At 41.0% G+C, this 25236-nt stretch overlaps 1 protein-coding gene across 1 annotated transcript in view; it reads right to left on the reverse strand.

The window, feature by feature from the left end:
• The window catches only part of FOCAD (focadhesin), a 127047-nt gene that overhangs the window by 98703 nt on the left and 3108 nt on the right, over nt 1–25236 (reverse strand). Inside the window, exons 3-9 of the mRNA XM_049796559.1 lie at nt 24682–24773; nt 21545–21655; nt 21016–21104; nt 19168–19242; nt 17519–17673; nt 11756–11860; nt 815–916 (exon numbers count right to left, since the gene is read on the reverse strand). Of these exons, the coding sequence (XP_049652516.1) occupies nt 815–916; nt 11756–11860; nt 17519–17673; nt 19168–19242; nt 21016–21072 (494 nt within the window). The 5' untranslated portion in view covers nt 21073–21104; nt 21545–21655; nt 24682–24773. The remainder of the gene's footprint in view (nt 1–814; nt 917–11755; nt 11861–17518; nt 17674–19167; nt 19243–21015; nt 21105–21544; nt 21656–24681; nt 24774–25236) is intronic.

Genomic DNA, 25236 nt, shown 5'->3' on the forward strand with positions numbered 1-25236 from the left:
GTAGTCTAGGCCCACAGGAAATTTAAGAGATTAATAAACTTACTTTTTAGTCAGAGCACCAGAATACAGAAATCAGTTTCACTGTACAATTACTCTGCTGGATTTCTACGAATCTTCCAGAAAACAGGAAAAAAGAGATACTTTTTATCTGAAAAGCATCACTGAAAACATTTGGCTTTAAGGCTGCTACAGCATTTGGTATCTTACACTGAAGGTTTATTGGAAAAATTCTTTGGAGATAAGCATGAAGAAATGTTGAAATCCTTGGTAGCTTGGGTATTTGTTCATTGTTAAAGATATTTTATCAGGCTGTGCCACTGATTTTTTTTTCTATTTTTTTTTAAATCAAGAAGCATATCATTTTTAAAGACCTCATTCTGTACTGTGAGATGTAACTGTCTGTGCTTTCCCTTCATCATCCCACCATTTTGTATGAGTTATACCTGCATACTAGTCATCTTTTTTGACTAAGCAGTCAAAATCTTGACAAAACAAATAATCAAAATTGCTTATTTAAAAAAAAAAACAACCTCCAAAGGTGCTATCAACTTTGCAGCAATTTTTCACATCCATAAAAATTATATCAACATGAAAGAGTAAAGAAAAAAACTACAAATATCAATTTTAGATGGATTATTCTAGTATTTTATTAATATTCTTTTTTTAACCTTTAAATGGCATCATTAAATTTTGTAATTCTCTTTTTCAAAAGACAGAATTCTTACTGCTCATTGCATCTGCCTTCAGGAAAACAGTTACACTGGTAAGATTCAGTTACCTACATGTGTTATTTTTTAATTATTAATTCATTTACCTCTCTGGACACTGATGGAAAAATACTGTTATCTGCTGCAGTAGAACTGGCCAGCAATCAGGTCTGTTTTCAAGGACACTGATTAATGGATGAGGAGCGTTCCTGAAACACAAAGAAATCACACTTGGATCTATAACGCAGAAAGTGAGTGTGCAAAACAACTATCTTCAAATTAAAAGCAGCTGTAGAAATAGACAATTTAACTACCTTGTATTACCAACTCCCTTTACCAGCTTTGCCAAGTCTACTAAACTGTCAAAGGAGAACATTTTATAGGAATTTCAGGAAATAAGATTGAAACAAAATATCTATTTGAAAAGACTTGGTCTGATTTTTTTTTTTTTTTTTTTTTTTTAATGTCTAAGGATCACTGCTCAAATGTGTGGCCTGATTTGAGCCACTGGTAGCAGCACTAAGCTTTAGTAGTGGGTTCCAAGTAATACCCACAGAAAAATTTGAAACCCGTCACACTTCAGCACCTGAGACCAATCAAGGTGACCATCATCCCACTTGCTACTTTAAATCTGCTCCCAACTTACTTGTTTTTCCTTTTTTAGACAGTGAAAGAAGCAGGAAAGGAGAAAGGCTGGCCACACCACCAGCCTAGAGACCTCCACTTTACTGCCAGCCCTCTGATAATGGTTGCATTTAAAAAGGTTACTGAGGCCTAGTAGTCAGCTGCTCTTCTCGGATGAATCTATCACCAACATCTTCTGAACCTCCAAACCCAGTGACTGAAGGCCATCTACACGATCCAGAAGATGCGACGCTTGCATCAAACAATGACTACCCTTGTACAGTAGCAGGTGGAGGAAAAGCTGGGCAGGTGGGGAGCCTGAAGTATATGATTTGTTCTGTCAGAAGCAAAACCAAAGTTTTTGACTAGAGTAAGTTAGCATAAGAAAGGAAAACAGAACATGAGAGTCTGAACATTAAATTTCCTGGAGAGGTGGAAAATTGGAAAGAACTGGTGATGTGAAGGCAGGTTCATCACTACCACCATCACCTGCTTATGGAGTTTACCCACTCTCCTTGCTGTGACTGACACCATTACTCCCACCTGCCTGCTAAGTGTCCTTATTTCCCCCAGCTTCCTCTCCTGCTTCAGCCAACTACAAGCAGAGTAGTGTCAATTCATCTCTGGGATACCAACAGCTTAACAGCAGACAAACAGATACTTCCCTGCTCTCAGAGCAGAAACGACTTTCCTAATAACAAGAAAGAAAAGTTGGAAGAGAAGAGTCTTGCTGATTCCCACAGAACTGCTAGACACATGTGAGAGAGCAGGGCTATATAAATACACGGAAAGGCAACAAATGCACGCACACCACACAAGACTGGCAGCCGCAGAGAGGGGCAGCATATATCTAGGAACTGCAGATGCTGCAGACCACCACCTTCAGTTTGGTTAACCATCTTTCCTGCTCACATGTCCAAAAAATCTGTGCTACACACCAGTTTTACCTATACAGCACCAGATGATCTGAGACCGACCAGCTGAAGCGGTACATCACAAGAGAGAATGCCTCAGTTTCAGACACTAACTATGCCTTTTAAATAAAACAGTAATTAAGAATTGGGGAAAAAAAGAGACGACAGCACACACACGCCCTCACCCCCCCAACATAACATTACAGCTCCTTGCATGTGTTTACAGGCTAGCTGACTTTCACGCATGTGAACTGTCTATCTTGAAAATTTACTTGCCATCAACACAGCAAATAACACTAATTTCTTGTCATAATACATTCTTAGTAAGGTAACCTAAAAAGTGGAAATAATTACAAAATCAATAATAAAGCTGAAAAACCACAAATAGTGTCTGAGCAATAACATCAAGGAAAATCACCCCCCATACAGGCTAAAAGAACAGTGAGAAATTACAAAGCTACTGTGCCTAAACACAGAAGGAAAGTTAGCAGCAGAACCTGACATCTTATGCCTGGCACCTCTTTAATGTAGCTTAAAAGAGAGGAAATTTAACATATTGTATCTAAATCCTTATAAAAGTGTAATTAGTAGCTTTCAGCTTACTCTGTTAAAAAAACCCAAGTTAAATTTGGAGGTGATGTTGTGCTAAGATAATGAGACCATAAACATACAGAGGAAGAAGAATTAAAAATAAAGTAGCTGCATAAGCTTTTCAGGAGCAGATATTTAGCTTTCTGTCTGGATTAACTGAACAGATTTTAAGCTAATGCTGTCTTAGCATTTAGAAAAAACACACGAACAAAAACTGAAGGGAAAAACAAAAACGTAACAAATTGTGCTTCCAAACCACTCAGCAGCATAAAAGCATATAGTTTTCCACACTTACTGATCCATGTTCTAACAAACAGAACACTAGAGGAGATTCTATTTAGAATTGTCAAAACCCACTCTGGAAAGCAGAGTTAAGTACCATTGCCTAATATGTATAGGGGGAAAAAAGAAAGCAGGGGGTGGGGGATATGGGTTGCAGTAGATTTCAGTCTCAGTGCTAAAGTCTTTTGCAGGCTATGACTGGGATAATTCCTGGAATTACAGGTGCCATCTTACTTCACTGTTGTATCCAGCGTAGAGAAAATTTACCTCAGCTCTCTGTGCAATGTGCTCCAGTGCTCATTGTGAAACATTTTTCCTCATATACAGTCAAAACCTCCTGGTTTTAAAATTATGCTCACCACCAATTGTTCTTCCACCAAGAACCAGGCTCTGCATTCTTGGTAACCTTCCTTTTTCATCTACCAAAGGTCTTGGGAGTCTGGGGACGTCCCTGCTGAGTGGAAGCTAGCCAACAGTATTCCAGTCTACAAAAAGGGAAAGGGGGAAGACCCAGGAAACTACAGACTTCTTAGTGTAACCTCAGTTACTGGAAAAACGATGGACAAGGTTATACCGGGTACTATTGCGAGGCATTTAAAGCATAATGCAATCATCAGGCACAGTCAACGTGGGTTCATGAAGGGAAAGTCCTGTTTAAACTAATTTGATATCCTGCTGTGGTAAAGTCACCCGCCTAGGGGGTGAAGGGAAGGCGGTGGATGTAGTTTTTTCTGGATTTTAGTACGGCTTTTGATACTGTCCCTCACAGCATCCTTCTGGACAAGTTGTCCAACTGTGGGATGAGCGGGTTCACGGTGTGCTGGGTGAAAAACTGGCTGAAAGGCAGAGCTCAAAGAGTTGTAGGGAATTGGGCTACATCTGGCTGGTGACCGGTCACCAGCAGTCTTCCTCAGGGTTCATTTCTAGGGCCAGAATAGGGTTCAATGTATTTATCGATGATCTGGATGCAGGAGTTGAAAGCCCCATTAGCAAGATTGCTGATGACACCAAACTGGGAGGTGCTGCTGACTCTCTTGAGGGACAAGTGGTCCTGCAGAGGGATCTGTATAGACGGGACCATTGGACTGTGGTTAATGGGATGAAATTTAACAAATCAAAATGCTGGATTCTGCATCTAGGATGAAGTAAGACCGGGCACAAGTATAAATTGGGAGAGGAGTGGCTGGAGAGCAGCCCTGCAGAAAGGGATCTGGGGGTGCTGGTTGACAGCAGGCTCAATATGAGGCAGCACTATGCCCTGGCAGCCAGGAGAGCAAACTGCATCCTTAGTTGCCTCAAACACAGTATAAGCAGATGGTCAAAAGAGGCGATTATCCCGCTGCATTTAGCGTCTGCAGTTCTGTGCTCCACAATTTAAGAAGGATGTGACGGTCCTTGAATGCGTCCAGAGGAGGGCAACAAAGCTGGTGGAAGGCATGGACAGAAGGCATGTCCTGTGTGGAGTGGCTGAGGACTTTGAGCTTGTCTAGTTTGGAGAAAAGGAGGCTGAGGGGCGACCTCATTGCTCTCTGCAGCTTCCTGAGGAGGGGACATGGAGTGGGAGGTGCTGATCTCTTCTCCCTGGCATCCAGTGATAGGACGTGTGGGACTGCTTCAAAGCTGCACCAGGGGAGGTTTAGACTGGACATTAGGAAGCATTTCTTTACCGAGAGGGTGGTCAAACACTGGAACAGGCTTCCTAGAGAGGTGGTGATGCCCCATGGCTGTCAGTGTTGGACATTTGGACAATGCCCTTAATAATATGCTTTAACCTGGTCAGCTCTGGAGCGGTAAGGCAGTCAGACTAGATGATATAGGTCTCTTACAACTGAAATAGTCTATTATATATGTTCTTCAGTCCTTAGGAAGGCTGCTGTTAGGTCCCCTCCAAGTGGTTTCTTCTCCAGCCGAAACATGCCTAATTCCCCCAGCGAACAGCATGTGCTCCAGCCCTGTAAACATCCTAGGTACCCTCCACCAAAGTGGCTCCAGTTTAGCACTTCTTTCTTGTACTAAGGGCCCCAAAAATAGACACAGTACTCCAGATACCATCTGGTAAGTGCCAAGGAAAAAACATAATCATTTCCCTCAGGCTACAGATGCTATGCTCCTATTCTTCCCATCTTTCAAGTTAGTTATTAAAAATCTGGAGAAGTTTATTCTCATGGCTGTCTCATGAAGGCCTAGAAAAACACATCTTTCTGTGTAAGCACAAGCTAACAAGGATGAGATTAAGTGATAGTGTCATTGCAGCCTAAGTACCTTCACTGAGAACAGAAATTTCATACAGCAAAAAATGTCAAGCTAGCATACAAGAATCAGAGGTTGGTAACTGAAACTGGCAAATTCCAACTAAAAAAGAGAGAATGTATTCACTCAGGAAGAATCAGTCACCAGAACAATTTATCAAGCTCAGAAGACAGTTGGAGTTTTGTTTGTTTGGTTGGTTGTTTTTTTTTACACTGGCTTCTCCCTCTGCTCCTCAAACAATTTTTCTTCCAAAGAGGTGTGTTTCTGTTCAGGCAAATAAATAATTTGAAGACACAGAGACTTTCAGAAAGCTGGCTGATGTGATGGCTACTTGAAGCCATATTCAGAAAACATACTAACTAGGAGCACAAAGTATGCATATATTACAAGTCTGGCCTTCACATTTGGGGCTAGAAGGTTGGCATTTCTTACATCCATTTCTCTAAAATCTGTTAACTTACATATGTGGTCTTCACATGTCTGCCTTCCTTGATTCTGTAAGCATTTTACTAAAGTTAGAGTCTTTTACACTCTGTGTACAAAGACTAGAAAGGCTAAGGTTATTACCTCATTGCAACTGTTCAAAATGACAGCATGCAAAAGTCAAAAAACTTGTTGCCTGTTTAGCAGTTAAATCCAGCAAGACAGGATAATTTATCAGTAGAAACAGTAGAAATACTGTTCAGATACCATGCCAGGACCTTGAAAGTGCATAGGCCTGTAGAGATATACAGAGTTATAGTAGCTGCTTATTTCAATACCTTTGTCATATTCAGAATTAATTACCTTACCTAATGAGAAGAGTATGTCTCCAGTCATCCAAGTGCTGCTATGATACTGATATCAGTGGAACTTTCATAAAGTCAGCACATGTGACACATCAAGTCTAAAATTAAAATGGCTTACTATCCACAAAAAAAGCATGACTTTTTATGACAGATTTCGTTTGTTCTGAAACTAACCTAACTAACTGCACTGAACTGGGTGATGAAAGAAATCGGTTAAGCTCCACAGTGAAGAGGGATTAATAATGAAACACCAAAATGTGCAGCCCTAAAAAAGTTCTATTCAATAATGCTATTAGCAGTAGGAAAAAATGATGTGTGTAGATCAACACTAATGTAAGAATTGCTAGCACAGCACTGTAAAACACACATCTTGAAATGACATCACAGTGCTACTACCCTGAATTATTACTGGTGGCTTCAGGATAAAGCAGAATCCACCATGTCCTAGTTTCAGCTGGGATAGAGTTAACTGCCTTCCTAGTAGCTCGTATAGTGCTATGTTTTGAGTTCAGTATATGTAAAGCATGTTGATTACACTGATGTTTTCAGTTGTTGCTAAGTAGTATTTAGTCTAATGTCAAGGATTTTTCAGCTTCTCAAGCCCAGCCAGCAAGAAAGCTGGAGGGGCACAAGAAGTTGGCACACGGCATAGCCAGGGCAGCTGACCCAAAATGGCCAAAGGGGTATTCCATACCATGTGATGTCACATCTAGTATAGGAACTGGGGGAAGTGGGGGCGGGGTATGGCCACTCAGGGGACTAGCTCAGTGTTGGCTGGCAGGTGGTGAGCAATTGCACTGCACATCATTTGTACATTCCAATCCTTTAATTATTGCTATTGTCATTTTATTGTGTTACCATTATTATTAGTTTCTTCTTTTCTGTTCTATTAAACCGTTCATATCTCAACCCGTGGGTTTTGCTTCTTTTTCCCGATTTCCACCCCCATCCCACAGGGTGGGTGGGCAGGGGGGGAGTGCGTGAGCAGCTGCGTGGTGCATAGTTGCCAGCCGGAGTTAAACCACGACAACCGTCAGACACAGCAGCTATCCACCTGTAAATATGTAAGCATCTAGAGAAACAAAGATAAACCTTAGGTGAGAGGTAACAATAAAACAAAAATTATTTTTAACTTTTAGTTCATCTCAACCTTTTTGTTACATCTCTGAACACAAGAGAGCTCCAATTTGATTTAGACCATAAATTCAGTGACAGATTGCCTTTTCTGTACGAGGAAACAATGTCTGCAGTGAACATACTTTCCTGCATATGCAGCTGTGACCCCGGCTCTTTCAGAAAGATGGAATAGCACTGTACTCCATCAAATATGCATTTTTAAAGCATTTTTCTACCTGCTCTGAATTCTGATTTCAGAAAGTTGGCAGCTCTCCACAATTTTCAGACAATAAAAACCATGCATGGTGAATCATCAAGAATAATGTAAAATACTGGTTTATTTAAAAAAAAAATTAATAGCTTGCAACAAAAATTTATAGCCAAAGCTCTGTACATGCATGTCGTAACCCACCTGCACTAAGAATGCTGACAAGGGCTCCTCGAAAACCCCTCTTCCCTGCCCTCCCACTCAATTCAGCTTGAGCTTAGGTTACTGGACAGCAATAGTAATATGCACAGGAAACAGACAACAAATAAATTCACTGGGAATGCTCAGTTCCAGTCCACAGTGGCACCAACTTGCAGACTACTTCTGTCTCTGCTACAGCTAGTCCTAACTTCACAACAAAAAGTGCAGATCATCCCATATGTGAATTTAAAAATCACATAAATTTTTTCACACATCCTTAAAAAAAACCCAGCATATTTGTTTTGGTATTTAACCACCACTGGAGTACTAGTTAGGAAAAAAACCCCAACAAACAAGCAAACAGAAAAAAACCCATCAGTAGTACTTACAGGAATCCCAAAATTCAGTGATATGTGAGGCAGTTTTCTACCAACTTACTAGGGTAAAAGGAACATTTCCCACTTTCTACAGTAACAGAGGTAATCCCTTCTCTATTTTCCAAGATTAATTTGCTTATAGAAAGTGAAGAATCCCAGCATTAAAACTACAGAGGCTTCCCCAGATGAAATCAGAAAACCTATGTGGTAGGTTGACCTTGGATGGCTGTCAGGTGCCCACCAAGCTGCTCTCCCACTCCACCTGCTCACCAGGATGGGGAGAGCCCATGAGAGTTGTGGCAAACAGAGCTAAATCTGGTTGGCGGCCGGTCACAAGCGGTGTTCCCCAGGGCTCAGTTTTGGGGCCAATTCTGTTTAGTATCTTTATCAATGATCTGGATGAGGGGGGATCGAGTGCACCCTCAGTAAGTTTGCAGAAGACACCAAGATGGGCGGGAGTGTTGATCTGCTCAACAGCAGGAAGGCTCTACAGAGGGATCTGGACAGGCTGGATCAATGGGCCAAGGCCAACTGTATGAGGTTCAACAAGGCCAAGTGCCAGGTCCTGCACTTCAGTCACAACAACCCCATGCAGCGCTACAGGCTTGGGGAAAGCTGCCCGGCAGAAAAAGACCTGGGGGTACTGGTTTACAGCTGGCTGAATGGGAGCCAGCAGTATGCCCAGGTGGCCAAGGCGGCCAACGAAATCTTGGCCTGTATCAGAAACAGTGTGGCCAACAGGAGCAGGGAGGTGACTATCCCCCTGTACTCAGCACTGGTGCAGCCACACCTTGAGTGCTGTGTTCAGTTTTGGGCCCCTCGCTATAGGAAAGACATTGAGGTGCTGGAGCATGTCCAGAGAAGGGCAACAAAGCTGGCAAAGGGTCTAGAGAACAAATCCTGTGAGGAGCAGCCAAAAAGACTGAGGTTGTGTAGCCTGAAGAAAAGGAAACTGAGGGGAGACCCTATTGCTCTCTACAATTACCTGAAAGGAGGTTGTAGTGAGGTGGCTACTGGTCTCTTCTATCAAGTAACTAGTGATAGTACAAGAGGAAACAGCCTCAAGTTCCACCAAGGTAGGTTTAGTTTGGTTATTAGAAAAAATTTCTTCACTGAAAGGATTGTCAGGCATTGGAAGAGGCTGCCCAGGGAAGTGGTGGGGTCACCGTCCCTGGAGGTGTTCAAAAAACACGTAGACATGGCACTTCAGGACATGGTTTAAAGGGCAGGGTGATGCTTAATGGACTTAATGATCTTAGAGGTCTTCTCCAAACAATGATTCTATTCTAAAATGAGATTAAAAACTTGTGCATCAAGATAAAGGCAATTTAATAAAGAAAAGAAAAGGCCATATGCAAAAGCAAAGGAAAACAAAAAGATTTATTCTCCACGTCCCCTCAGCAGGCGATATCCAGCCACTTGCTGGGAAGTAGGGCTTCACTACATGTAACAGTTGCTTTGGAAGACAAATACCTTAATCATGAATGCCAGCCCCAGCTCCTTTGTCTTAACTTTTATTGCTGAGCACAACATCATAATGGTATGAAATAGCCATTTGGTCAGTTTGTGTCAGCTGTCCTGTCTATGCCCCCTCCCAAAGTCTTGGCCACCTCCACCTTACAGGCCTTTGAAAGGGTGGGAGTGGGCTAGAGAGACAGCACTGCTCAGCAGTAGCCAAAATCAACACTGTTCTAGCTGCAAATACGAAGCACAGCACAATGATGGTGGCTGTGGGGAAAACTAACACCATCCCAGACAAACCCAATACAAAATAACCAGACAAAAACGCCCAAATTGCAAGACATTATTTTCTCCTATTTCTTTTCAGGAACTGTTCATGGTACTACATCATCACAAGAATCAGTATTACAAATGTAATTCTATTGTCCAGAATTAACAGTGGTCTAAACCAAATTGATTTATTACCCTGTAATATTAGTTTTAAAATTTCCCAAGAGAAATGACAACAGCAAACTACTTGAGAACATACTGGTGTTTTTTGATTCTTCATTAATGATTTTTGTATGGAATACTTTTGCATAGTTGACAGCATAGTATATGAACACTGTAACAGGAGGTTACTGTTCATGAGTTATTGTATACATTCTTTTATTTCTTTCAGAAATGAAGTTTTAATGGCACTTGACAGTACACAACTACAAAAATTGTTACGTAACAAGCCACTGAATAAAGACAGGCCTTTCTGTACATTGGAAACCAAAAGTCAGATCTCAAAACCCCAGGGCCTTAACCTTCTGGATATTCAAAACTAAGTCAAATAATCTGACATCTCTCTTTGTTAAAGTTAGCTGGAAGCAAAAGGGAAAAAAAAAAATATACTAAGTACAAGTCTGCTGCTTATTTTCAATTCTCTGTTAGTTTACTTTAAACCATTCTAAAATGATCAAATTTCACCTTCTTTGTATGCTACCAGCAATTTTTTCTTGCAGAAGGAGGGGCTGGAGTAATAATCTTTTCTTCACCCTACTGGGGAAAAGTTATTTCTTTATTCCAGGCATGTACTACTACCCTCTTTTTTCACAGGGATCCTGGATTAAGTTGCTTTAACTTAGCCTCTTCTACCAGGAGACTTTAATCAGTTTACTACTAAAGAGAAAGTTTCCTAAACTACCCTTCCTTACTTGCCTTTTTATTTAAAATTGTTCTCTAAGAGTGTGGACTTTGCAGAAAGAACTGATAAAGCTAGGAAAACAAAAGCACACAGGATTTCAGGAATGCAAGCACATCCAGCACTCCAAAAGTCTGTTTCACTTTTCTTCACTATTTCATTTTGCTTAAGACATAATTCCTGTCTTCCAAGAAGTGCCTTTTATATCCTTAAAGTGTTAAAGCTACAGCCTACTACAATGAAACCTCTTAACTGCATAAAAAGCAACCTGAAAAATGTTCATGACATCTACCAAGCTGGGACCATGTCCAGAAAAGATGCAATAGTGGCTGTTAGTGTCAGCACTGGCTCATGGTTTCTCAAAAGCTGGATGAAATCACTAAGATGTCCCCTTAGGAAGGCTGCTATTGCCTGACAAGCAGGTTTATATTACTATCTCTGATGCATCTTTAAATCATTTATTTTTATATGGCAACAGTAAAAGCATTCAGGAACCTTACTCTGATAACAGGAATAAAGCAGGAAAAACAAGTGAGAGGGAAGTGGTCCACAGTCTTAAAACAAAAGACTCATTAAAATGACTATTAGCAATCATCCAGCTGCTGTATTTGAACAAGTGCCAATATTTATTTGCTCTTCCTTGCACATAGCTTTCATGTTGCCATTGTCCCTTTTGAGCTTATGGTAGCAATGTTATCCCTGTACTATAAAACTCCTTAAAACTTTCAAACCCCCCCACCAAAAAAAAAAGCCATAGAATCAGAGTCATTTAGGTTGTAAGGGACCTCCTCAGATCATTTAATCCAACCCACATGCTCAGAGTCAGTTAGTGAAGGCTGCCCAGGATCACATGCAGTCAGGTTTTGTATCTCCAAGGATGGAGATAACACAATCTGTGAGCAACCTGTGCCAGTGCTTGATTACCTGCACAGTACAAAAAAAACAAACAAACAAAAAAAACCAAAACAAAACAGACTGAAAGCCAGTATCAGCACTTAATCTATGTTTTTTCTGGAAATCAGACAAAAAGTTATTACAGTATCTAAATAAAACCAATGTGAAACTAACCTGATTCCATACAGATTCCAAGCAGCCTCATCTCCATCTTTTCCCAGTTGAACAGCTTGAATTTGTAGTAATTTCCAAATAGTTCTTACTAAACCATGCACATTCCTGTTAACAAAAAAGAAATACACTACTGTCATGTATGTAGTTAACGTTAGTTCATTCTTCCATGAGATGAAGAATCCAGGAACAAAACTGACACTCAAGAAGCCTTGCGTTCTCTTTAAGGACCTCCTCACACCTGCCTACACAATTTTGGGCAAGTTGTGCATCCACATGTCTTTGTTCTCCTTTTTACGTAATGATCAAAACACCAGAAATAATAATTAACGCATCACTTAAAACTTTTGATGATTTGCTTCTACCATATCTTACAAGTACATTTGCTGTTCCCAGCCTTCTTGAAACTGGTGATTTTAAGATGTTAAAACCAGAAAATTAGCTCCTCTGAAAGCAAGTATATAGGTAAACATTCAGTATGGTACATAGATTTCAACCATGTCACTGCCTAGCACGAGAAAGCAAGAGAAATCACACTGTCACAAAAGACACTTGAGGCATGTAGTTTGTCCTGCCTTTTGATCTCAGGACCAAAGGACTACATAAAATAGGTACATACAGCTATTTTAACTCCTTCCTTCTATGTTGTTTCATTTACCATTCAAGAAAATTCAAGAAACAGCAGTATTTCTGGAATTTTGATAGGATTTCCCATATTCTCCTAGAGAGAAACTAAACATATTAATGAAGTCCACCACAAGGGGGAAAAAAGTTCTGTGACCATGCAGTAAAAAGCTCAAGTATAGAGCTTATTACTGCTTAGCTGAGCTTACAAGGACCATTTTCCAAATTGTGCTCTCCTCTTCATAATTAAGTGCTTTCCACTCCTTTCCAACTGGACCATGCCAGATCCAACCTAATCCCCTCTCGGGAATATAGCCTGGACTCTATAATGAAACACATTTTCACAAGGTGAAAATGTAGAAGCAGAGGAAAAAGTCATGGTTGATTCTTTGAGTTTTAATCTACAACATGCTATACAATTGCATTGTCATGCCCTAAAAATCTATTAGATTACTACTCCCATCAGTAAACCACAACTATTCCTCACTTTATTCACATAATGAACAGGAAGAGCTAACACAATATACAATTGTAAGAGATCGTCACCTGACAAAAAGTTACTTCTACTACACAGGGCAAGATAAGAGAAGAAAAAGAGAACTGGGTTTTTTTTTTCTTCTTTACTGTTCCCCCTTCTTTCGCTCCTAGTAGGAGAAAAACTGAGAAATCTGCATTATCTGTAATTCTACTCTTCCACCAGTGAATGGAAAACTGCAGGAACTCCTCAGATGGAGAGCTGGAAACAAGAAATTATGCAGAATTTATGTAATGCTCTCATAGGACAAACAAATCATCCTTATTTAACACATTAGCAAACTGAAATACAGTAATACTAACAGTTTGGCAAAGAGTGCAGTATGCTCCACAAACATCTTCCTAAATTATGAATGGATATACATACATTTAGATTTTTAAGCTATATACCTGTATTGGCTTTGTGTGGCAAGGTTTTGGTAGTGGTGGGGGGTTACAGGGGTGGCTTCTGTAGGAAGCTGCTGGAAGCTTCCCTTGTATCTGAGAGAGCCAGTGCCAGCCAGCTCCAAGACAGACCCACCGCCAGCCAAGATTGAGCCAATCAGCGATAGTGGTAGCACATCTGGAATAACATATTTAAGGGAAAAAAGTTGCTGGCACAGACAGAAACAGCAGCCAGAGAGAGGAGTGAGAATATGTGAGAGAAACAGCCTTGCAGACACCAAGGTCAGTGAAGGAGGAGGGGGAGAAGGTGCTCCAGGCACCAGAGCAGAGATTCCCCTGCAGCCCGCGGGGAAGACCATGGTGAGGCAGGCTGTCCCCCTGCAGCCCATGGAGGTCCACGGTGGAGCAGATATCCACCTGCAGCCCAGGGAAGACCCCACGCCAGAGCAGGTGGGTTCCCGAAGGAGGCTGTGACCCCATGGGAACCCTGCGCTGGAGCAGGCTCCTGGCAGGACCTGTGGACCCATGGAGAGAGAAGCCCACGCTGGAGCAGCTTTTCTGGCAGAACTTGTGACCCCATGGGGGACCCACACTGGAGCAGTGTGCTCCTGAAGGACTGCACCCCATGGAAGGGACCCATGCTGGAGCAGTTCATGAAGAACTGCAGCCCATGAGAAGGACCCACGTTGGAGAAGTTCATGGAGGACTGTCTCCCGTGGGTGGGACACCACACTGGAGCAGGGAAAGAGTGTGATGAATCCTGCCCCTAAGGAGGATGAAGCGGCAGAAAATAACGTGTGATGAAATTACCATAAACCCCATTCCCCATCCCCCTGTGCTGCTGGGGGCAGTGGGCAGGTGGTAGACAATCCGGGAGTGAAGTTGTGCCCGGGGAGAAGGGAGGGGTTGGAGGGAAGGTGTTCTGAGATTTGGTTTTATTTCTCATTACCCTACTGTGGTTCATTTGTAATAAATTGAGTTAATCTTCCCCAAGTTGAGTCTGTTTTGCCTGTGATGGTAATTGGCGAGTGATCTCTCCTGTCCTCATCTCAACCCACAAGCCCTTTGTTATATTTTCTGTCCCCTGTCCAGCTGAGGAGGAAGGAGTGATAGAACAGCTTTGATAGGCACCTGGCATTCAGCCAGGGTCAACCCACCACAATACCAAAAAGTCTGAACAAATTTAAGCAATTTCTGTCAAAGAACAGGGAGACTTTACATGAACACTGTTAAAAGGCAGGATTTCACACACACAGGCTGGACGTGTTTCAAGAGCCAGGTGTCACAACAGCCAGTCATTTTAAAGAGTACAGGTACATCTTATAACTGGCCCATTTTTGTCAGAAAGAAAGAAAACAGAAGCATATTCTGTCAGTTTTGATTTGGGTCGGTGTTTTCCAGCACTGCTGGCAAAAGTATGAAAGGCACAGAAGAAAGTACTGCTTTGCCTGTATCTAGAATATGAAACTAAGCATTTATTGGTGGGCAGATCCACTGTGGGAATCTAGATGTTCCCTGGTGTGTCATACCAGCTTATGGAAAAGAGTCTGCAGGTGGTGCTAAGTATAGTAAAGGTCTGGCAGGTAAAAGTGCTATTTGCCTGTGTGTTCCCATTTTCTTTTAAGAATGATATGAGGGCTTTTTAGGTTGTGATTCTACAATCATATGATCCTTTGCAATTTTTGAATCTTCATTAAAGTGCTTGTAAATATCAAGTCATGATATTTCTTTGTGATTAGGTATAGCTTAAAAGTCTAAATGTATGTATATCCATTCATGATTTGGGAAGATGTTTGTGGAGCATACTGCGCTCTATGCTGTACCATTAGTATTACTGTATCTCAGCTTGCTCATGTGTTAAATGAGGATGATGTTCATTTACACATGTATAAGTATTTTCTATATAGGCATACACAAACACACACATAAATATGACTTTCCATGAAGTTTAAACTCTTGAGTCATCAGAGGAAAGTGGACACTGGGTCTAAGAGACAGTCATGGTACAATGATGCACTAGAGAGGTAAGAATAGATTCCCATTTGTATAACGAGCAGATAGCGTGAACCACATAAGTCAACTCAGATAAGCACTGGATGTTCACCTCTGACAAAGCAAGATGTCTTTCTTAGCATGCAGAATTTGACACACCTGACAAAATAAAACCCACCAGGTGCACTAAGCCCCTGCTAAATTCATTGTAACAGAAGGAAGAGAAGCAAGAACACAACATGAGCAGTCTTTGCCAATAAACATTCACCTAACTCCATTCAGCACTGAAAGGTGCTCAGCACTTGCAAGTGCCTTTCTGGTGAGTGGGACTGGCTGCTAATTTCGTATTTACTTTATTTTAGAGACACTATGCACACAGCAGTGCAAAGCCACAAGGCAAACCTGAATTAAAATTTGGCAGGGAACAGGATGAAGAACAGCAGGCTACAATTCTAAAAGTCAAGGAAAAAAAAAGTGTCGGCACTGAAGTGAACCAATCTGAAATTGTCACTTTCATCAGCTCCTGACACTACAGACATTTTAAACCCATGGACTTCTGTGGTTAGGCTACATAAACCCTGCTTTGCAATCCATAGTTGATGTGGTTTGAATCATGGCAGCTTGGGCTGTGAGGGGAAAGAAGCCAAAAATACATAAAAGGTTCCCGGGTAATTTGCCAGCACTTACTATAGCAATCAGTCATGTGTATTGGTTTCACACATGGAAAAAATCTAAGAATGTTGTAGAAAGGGGGCAGATCCAAGCCCTTTCAATACATAAGTTGGATTTTGGTTTTGAGGTTAACTCAATCCTAAATATCCCATTTTACACTTTTTATTTTCTGAAGTACAAAATTGTATTAATATTTCAGTTTCTTATAAACTGCTGATATGGTAACAAACCTTAGCTGAACAGGAGTTTCACATTCCTTAGAGTGCAAGCCACAGCTAATGAAACTTTCCATCCACCTTATTGCACAGGACTCAGGCTCTCATAGTCTAAGCACAGGTGCTTCTACTTCAATGCAGATTCTTCAGGTAACCCCAAACTGAACTAGTAAAATGTTGTGATTTGGAGGACAGTAGTTCGCAGAAATTATTCACATTATAAAAATATATTTACAAAACCTTTCCTAGGGATCCATAAACACCTATTGTAAACTTAGCATTAGAATCAGCATCATCACAGGAAGATCCTAGCTGCAAACAAGCAAGTCACAAGCATAAAAACCTTAAAATACCTGATTTCTTAAGCATTTCACTAGTTTACTCAAACCTAAACTCACCTTTGGCTCAGACTGATCATGAGAAACCTCAGCCTTAAACTGATATGTGAAGAAGGGTTGAAAAACATGTCTTGAATAGCATGGTTCTTGCAACCTCTGTGCTAAGCCTACCAGCATAATACATCACAGGTGTAGCACCAATTAGATGGCTCGGCTAAAAACAACTCTAGCATTCTCTAGCAAGAGAATAAGAAGGCTTCGTGCAGAAATCCAGTTAGCTGCCAAAATCAGAAGAGAGAAAAAGATAACCCAAGGAACTTTATAAGGTTGGTAGATTTGAATGGAAACATCCTCCCAATCATTCAACTTCCCATTTATAAATATTGTGCACTATGTCGTTTTCCCCCACAACTGCATTCTCTCAGTATGTTGCACAGGCAGTCTAGCTCAAAACACCATTGTGAGATGTAGGCATTATATTTGCAGATAAAGAGGACGTAGCTGCAGAGGTAGGTAATGTGATTTCTTCCTCAGTAGACAAGGACACAAAACCCAGCATTCCTAATCCCCACACACAGTCTTATGGTGACTATCTGAGCAACTAGTTATTTGGACAGACTGATGAGGAAGTTATTTTCCTCCCCCATAATGGAAGTCGCTGCCATTTTCTTCCCCCTTCCCCATGATAAAGGCAACAAAACTAGGCAGTGCATTGATTTCTGAGGTTCCACAGTTCAAAGTTCAGAGCATTAGTACAAACTGCTAACAATTTCAGCTTACATGCATAGGATACTCTATGACTTAAGTCAGACCCATGCTGTCACACTGCCAAGATGAAAGCAACAGCCTTCAGCAAAGTAGCAGGGCAATGCCAGTCCTTAATGCCACAACTTATTTGAAGACACTGTCATCTGCAGAACCTCTCCTCTTCCCCTGTATTTACAAGGAAAAAACAATGACTGAGAACCAGCTGACAAAGGACACAAGATTAGACAACCAAACACTACCTTGCTGAGGGAATTAGGTTGAGAGCTCCTTGAAGAACATAGCTGAGCTCAGCATGTTTCTCTTCAACAAGTGCCACCAACCCCTCAGAGCAGGCTGTTCGCAAGGCAGCATTCTCACTGCAGCACTTCTCCCAAAGCAAGTTCAGAGCAGGAGTCTGAAGTCAAAAGTATGAGACACAAACAATGAGAAGTCTGGCACCAATTTCTCTTCATTCATCTCAAACACATTTTTTAAATAAAAACCTGCTCCACAGCTTCTCCTGAAGTCTCAGAGAGCACAGGAGAGAAAGCTGATGTACAGATTCTACATCCACGAAAGACCTTCCCCAGGACAACTCCCGCTTTCCTGCCCCCTACTGCCTATGCCCTCAGTAGGGAAAGGAGTCTCTGAGAAAAGGGTAAGACAGAAGAATTTTTCAGCTGTGTCTACGTAGGTAGGCTATCGTGAATTTCACTTTCCTTAAAAAGATCAAGATGTAATTGGAGCCAACTCAGGAACTCTGATGTCAAGCTATGTCTACAGCAAGGTGTAGTGCAGACAGCTTAGAGGCAGGCATAACAAAGGGCTATCCAGAGAGAAGTCATCTTTACTCACTCTATGTAGTCCTCAGTGCTCTCCACTTGCTAGTAAGGACAGAGATTTGGCAGTATCTATCAAAACTGCTGCTTGATAGCTTCCAAATGGAGAAACAAGGAATATTTTTAAACAACCGAACACTGCAAAATGCTCCTGAATAAAAAGGGAGCCTGTAACATCTAAGCGGCACAATCTTGTGCTTCTTAGCATGTTAGAAGTTGTTGCTGTATTTCATGGGACAGCAAATCAGAAGAGTCAGCTTGTAGCTCAAAACAGAATGTCACTGAGGAAACATGATTATGATTAGGACTATTGGAGGAGCACTATTCTGCTCCTTTCTTTCTCCTTTCTATTGTGTTAGAGAAACTACACACCTCCAACACTCCTTCACATCAAAACTCAGCATTTTTCACGTTTGGGTTTGCTAGTTTGGGGGATGGTTTTAAGGCTTCAGACTGGGAAGAAAAATCCACAATCATTTTCTGCTCATTTCTGTGCACCTTTTGGGGAAGAAAAACAGAGGAGCAAATCCTAACTAACACCCCTCCTACACTGCTGCGACATTTGGAAATGCCAGCACTTCATATGCCTCTCAGTTAACAAGACAGATCTGCACTTAAGCAAGCTTAACTCAACTAAAAGGGAAAGTATATAAGCTCTACTTAACTAATATAACACCAATACAGGTGTGAGAAATGCCATACTTTTTGAAATTTTTATAGTGATGTAAAAGTCTTTCCTACTCAAGTGACAATGTCTCACCATATGGCACTTCACTCGCAGTAATGTAAACTCAAATAAAACTCTCAAACTGAGTGTAGCTAGATGTTGGTATTCTGCAGCTTCTGCAGAATTCTAAGACTTCTGCCATTAAGACGTCTGATGGAAGTAAAACTGCTTTTCTGATCCCAGACATCTACCATTTCTACCTGTACGTCCAGACACATATTGCTACCTACCTTACTTAACTTCTAGGATTTATTAGAATTACATAATGGGGAAGGGGAAACCATAGAAAAACGTAAACACATATGGATGAGAGAGGAGACAGAAGTGAAAGAATGTCACAGACCTGGTCAGATGCCTGTCTGATCTTTTCTGAAGAAACATTTTCTTGCAATATTACAGCAATCAGATGACCCACTGCCTGAAAGAGAAAAAGAAATAAAAACCACATGCGGATCAAGCATTATTTTTCAATTCTCCATTAGGAAGTATTTACACTGCTGTTGCATATGATCATTTTATCACAATTTGAAATACCAAACTTACTGGTATGGAAGCTGAAATATGTTTTAGGGCCAAAAATCTCCATAATGGTGGCATACTACTTTTTACTGTTATCCTGAGGCAGAAGAGATCTTTTTTAGTGCACTTACCAAGTGAATTCTATTATTTTTTTTTTTTCCCCACTTAAAAGGACTTCAGAAATTAATTCATACCCACATCCTTAAAACACTTTCATTACACTGGAAAAGGGGCATATGAAGAGAAAGTGTTTTTTGCGGTAAGCTATACAAGAAAGTAAAAATGTGCATTCCAAATGTGCATTCCAAGAACTTGAGTCACCAGTAAAACCTTTTGACCTACAAAACTATGCTCAAGTTCCTCACTTTGCTGATCCTTGTCTGTGTAGATTACACGCTCTGCAGAGCAGATGTCTTGGTTGGTCCCAGAAAGAGAAGACATCTCTCACAAAGTTGAATCCTGGCCTGATGACAGTTTGAAGATTACAGCATGCTTTTCAGGGGTCACAGAATATAAGTGGAAACTAGCAAAATAACCAAAGCACAGCACAAAATCAGCCAAAGCACACCAGTAGTCCTTAACGATGTGCAGCTGTAGTGATGAGCCAAGACATTTCAGCAGTACTTGTACCATGGGGACATTCTTCTGTACTGAAGAAAAATGAACTGGTTCAAAGATGCCGAGTCCTACTCATCAAAGCTAGTAATGACGTGAACTCATCTGCAGTACAAGACACTTTGCTAGACCTCAGATGAACTCTAGCTTTCAGGGATAAGACTTCCTCTCCTAAATGCCAAGTTGAACACAAGTGGACTTCTTCATCTCTCTTTCAAACTTAATTACCATAAACCAAGGTAGACTGAGCTGAACTAAAAAGGCAACAGACACCAGGTTGCACAGACTGCATTCACATCAACTTGTTCCATCAAACAAATGGCTACATATTTAATCCTGAATTGAAAACAGGAAGAGGAAGAAAACACAGAAGTTAGCAATGGTCTTGCAGCCGAAGAGATATGTTTTTAATACCGAAATAAGAGATGGCCAAAGGAAGGAAGGTGGGTTTTTTCAATAGAACCTATTACTTTCTTCCTTCCTGTCCATTAAAAACACTATAAGCACTTTATGCATATGAGAAAGTTTTAGGTGAACATGATCAGGAGCCAATGCATGGCTCTGAAAATAAAGGGGTTTGGTCTGCTGATCACAGCGGAGCTGTACGCAGTTATTCTTTGATCACAAACAAGACTGCAGTAGTTCATCAGCTCTCATCACACAGAAAGAAAACAGACCAGTCCTAAAGAAAGTTCTATAAAGTACTGTCAGGTACTTCGACCCCACACATGACCTCTGGTAACTCCTGCCTTCTCTTGAGATCACAGGGTCACTAAAAACCATTTGGTCCCACTTAAAACTTTCAGTCCTGGAAAGTTTCTGATTTTCCTGCAGAGACTTTACAGTGATGAGCAATTACGTCCAACGTTTGGATTACATAGAGAGGGCAATTAGCATTTGTTCGCAATTTCCCTTCTTCTATGTTTTTCTGCCTTTGGAGTAAAGAAAACACCCCCTAAAAGTCTTCCTTATCACCTTTCTACAGTCAGGTAGCAGGCCTTGGAACAAAGGTTTCTACAGACAATTATATTTGTTTAATGCTTTTTAAAAAAATTACCTGTGACTGAATAAATGCATTAGGAAATTCAAAACGCTTCTTGATGTCATCCAACATTTTGGCTCTGTCCTGTGACACTAACTCTCACTCTGCAACAGAGATGAAAAAATACTTCAGACTAGGAAAGAAAGCATACTATTAGCCAGACAAAACCACACAAGATTTACGTTGTACTTAACAGCAGATGTAAGCATTAAAGCATTTTCTTCCCCTTCCTGAGTCTACCATATCACCTTGTTTTATGGGCTTAAATCCAAGAAATGCTGAATACTCATTGGTCTTGCACAAAGAATGGGTGATCAACATTTCTTAAAGCTGGAGCAAATACACAGTTCCATATGGCACAGCATATGTGTAGTCTGTGAGCATTTACCCTTGAGAGCATTTTAAGTATATCTCATTTACTTGAAAATGGGACAGCTCAAGAGAGTGTTCACAGTTTCCAAAACATGATTTAAAATGCAAAATTCTCCACAAATTTTTCAGTTATTTCATGCAAAACCAGAAGTAAAACAAATAAAAGACCCACCTGTGAGACTGTAAATGGCAACTATAGTTAGGGGCTGGAATACTTGACAAAAAAAACCCTTCTCTATAAGCTGAAATATGCAGGCACCCATAAGCACACGGGAACCTAAATCTGAGAGAAATCAGAACTCAGGTTACCTTGTTGTACACCAGTGAAACTAATGGTCAACAGCAAATACTCAAACATTTCAGTTTACTGTAAACACACCTCCAGTCATTTGGGACAGCTTCCTTAAAAAAATAAAAAACCTAGCACCTGCTGAAAACCTAAGTGTAATCCGTTGCAATAAGCACTGAGAAAACATATACACGTGCTCCAATTTCAAGACATGCTATCAGTGTGATGCGTTCAGAATCTTGCCACTTATTTTTACAGAGACAGAATTAAACCCTGAAAACATGCAAATGCAGCAGGTACTACAACAAATACTCTTCATAGCAGGAAAACTCAACATTAGTAGTTACCACCTCAATGAATATAAATCCCTGGCAGTTAAACAGCAAAATATTCCCATATACTTGTGAATTACATTTCTGAGAGTCCACGATTAAAAAAAACCAAACCTGTTGACTGCATTCAGAATTATGCCAGTATGGGTTTGTATTGTTTTAGAATACATTTAATTGCATTTTCAGACAATAGGTGTCCATATAATAAATGACTACATATTAAACTAGAGTTGACATCTTGCCTTTTTTTTTTTTTAATAAATATAATCACTACAGCAAACAATTCCAGACATACCTAGACCTGTTGAGCATGTCTAAACTCTAGTGGATCTAGATGCATTCAATCTCTTTCTATATACCAAGTCACAAAACCAACCCCCTCCAGTTCTACCTAACAAGCAGCAAAATGATGGAAGGCTTCTTCCTAGGTAGTTTTGACACGAACACATTGGAATTTTATGCTATCTGCCACCAGGTAATTTTTAACATTCATATTAAAAGGAGAAACTACAGTAGAGGATCATTAGAAGCACAGTAGATACTTTCAAAGGAAGCACAAACCAGTTATTGCATGTAGACTAGAAGTCTATTGCCCCTCCATCAGAAACAATTCCTCAATTTAAATCAATCTACACTAAACATCAACAAGATATTTACAAGGCAACAGCAATATCAATGCAATTTAATGAATTTAAATACCATCTAAACAGTTCTTCGGTCCTTGGCATTCACCCTCAGCAAAGGCACGTGCATATGCATATGGAAAGCCTGGAAATTTTAAAGGCTCAATGGATAACTAAGGCTGGCAGAGACCTAAGGATGCATCTAGCTCAACTTCCAGTTCCAAGGATGTTCAGCCATGGGGTCAGACCAGGTCGCTCAGGTCTTTGTCCCATCAGGGCTTGAAAACCTCCAAGAACAGAGAAGGCAGCACCTTAGTGAGCTGTCCTCATTGATAAAACCTTTCTCTTCACAACTAGCCTGAGCTTTTTTGCCACAGACTGCCGTGAAGAACCTGGCTGTGTCTTCTTCATCCCCCTCCCTTCGGTGGCAGGGCTGCTGTTGGGTACCCCAGAAGCTGTCCCTCCTCCTAGCTGAACCAGTCCCAGTCCCACAGCCTTTCCTCACAAGGCATGGGCTCCAGCCCTGCTGTTTCCACGGTCTCTCCTGAATTCATTCCTGCTGGTCAGTGTCCCTCCCATACTGGGGGATCCAAAATTGGACGTGTCAGTAGCAGATCTAACGAGTGCTGAGCAGAGGGGGGTAAATCCCACCCTAATCTGGCTCCTCAGGCTGTGCACTGTTCACACTGCCTGGGACGCTGCCTGCCAGGGCCCATGGCCATCTCTGCAGAACTGGTCCCCAGCCAGCCCATCCCCAGCCTGTGCTGTAAGGGCTGTTGCAAGACAGAGCATTTGTTATTATTGAAATTCCTAAGGCTCCCACCAACCTGTTCCTCTAGCCTGTCCAGAGGGAAGCCCTGCCAGTGGGCCAACATCCTACCTTTGACACAAGATCACTGCGGGAGACAGTGTTGAAAGCCTTGCTTAAGGTGAGGTAAATGACATCTACTGCTCTCCCCTTGTCTACAAATCCAGTTATTTTACCCTTTAGTAAAGGCAATCAGGTGGGTCAGTCAAGGATTTTTCAGCTTCTCAAGCCCAGCCAGCAAGAAAGCTGGAGGGGTGCAAGAAGTTGGCACAGGACACAGCCAGGGCAGCTGACCCAAACTGGCCAACGGGGTATTACATATCATGTGACGTCACATCTAGTATAGGAACTGGGGGGAGTGGGGGCAGGGGGATTGCCACTCAGGGACTAACTGGACATCAGTTGGCAGGTGGTGAGCAATTGCATTGTGCATCATTTGTATATTCCAATTCTTTTATTATTAATGTTGTCATTTTATTAGCGTTATTATTAGCTGCTTCTTTTCTGTTCTATTAAACCGTTCTTGCCTCAACCCACGAGTTTTACGTCTTTTCCCGATTTTCTCCCCCATCCCACTGGGTAGGGGGGAAGCGAGTGAGTGGCTGCATGGTGCTTAGTTGCTGGCTGAGGTTATACCATGACAATGGCATTGTGAAAAACACAGGAATCGACTGCATCCAAGTCTAATGGCATTTTTTTGAAGAGCACATTAAAAACACATAGTATTTGAAACCTGACAAGCTAGAAATCCAATCTCATCACCCTTAACTACAAGATGAAGTTCAAGCATCACAATGACATCATCATTCAACAAAGCACTTCTGTCCATACTAAAGGAGTCTGCTGAGTGGGCAGGGATTTGCCTACATGCTTAATACTAAGCAAGAAGTGTTCTCTTTCTTTAGAAATTACATAAAAGAATTAGAAGATATAAAATACAGACAGGCTAAAACATTTAAAGGTCAAGTATTGTGAAGAGAGAAAAGAGAATAAAGCTTACTTTTACTACATTGTTTTATTATCTATTTCCCACATGGACTTTGCACAGGTCCAAAAAGAAGAATGTTTTTTATCTCAAATACATACTTAATAGAATATGTCTTCGGAATTAGGCTGTTGAATGCTATTATTTCACATTAGCAGAACAAAGTTAAATGCTATTTTACAGTTCTGCTAATCTATGCACATGATTTCATAGTGATTCATCTGTTCAAAAATAAGTCTTTCTTCTCACTATGCATTATTTGGAACACTTACTTTCTCTCTGCTGACTTTGCACCCCCAAAGAAACAGATCACAGAAGATGATTACCAGCAGTGTTGCCAGAGTACCATCAACATTTTATCCACCTGAGAAGAGGTAAAAAGTTCACAGACAACGTTTAGCAAATTTAAAAATCACCAAAAGGAAAACTTTAAGGCAGTAGTACCCAGTCAAAGGGTAGCGGGTACTGTTCTTTGAAGGCTTTGAAGAGATAAGCTTCCACATAACATTCATGTTGGCATTTGGAGGTCAATCAAACTCAGCAGTTCAAGACTTCAATCAGAAAATGGTTAGGAATTGCTAAATGCATTCTTGAGTTGGGCACACCTCCCCATGATGCTACTCATTCATTTACACCCCACTTCTCAAAGCACCATTTCCAATCTTCCCAATAGCAAATAACCTCCACAGAAACATCATACAATCGTTTGTGCACTCTGAGAGCAATGATATAATGACACAAAGACAGTAAGAAGAACATGTTTAGGAGAAGCGCAGCTGTTACTGTTAGTAACAGCAGAGCCAAAAGATAATCAAAATCATTGCAGA

This window comes from Accipiter gentilis, chromosome Z (genome assembly GCF_929443795.1).
Source record: "Accipiter gentilis chromosome Z, bAccGen1.1, whole genome shotgun sequence".
Classification (NCBI taxonomy): domain Eukaryota; kingdom Metazoa; phylum Chordata; class Aves; order Accipitriformes; family Accipitridae; genus Astur; species Astur gentilis.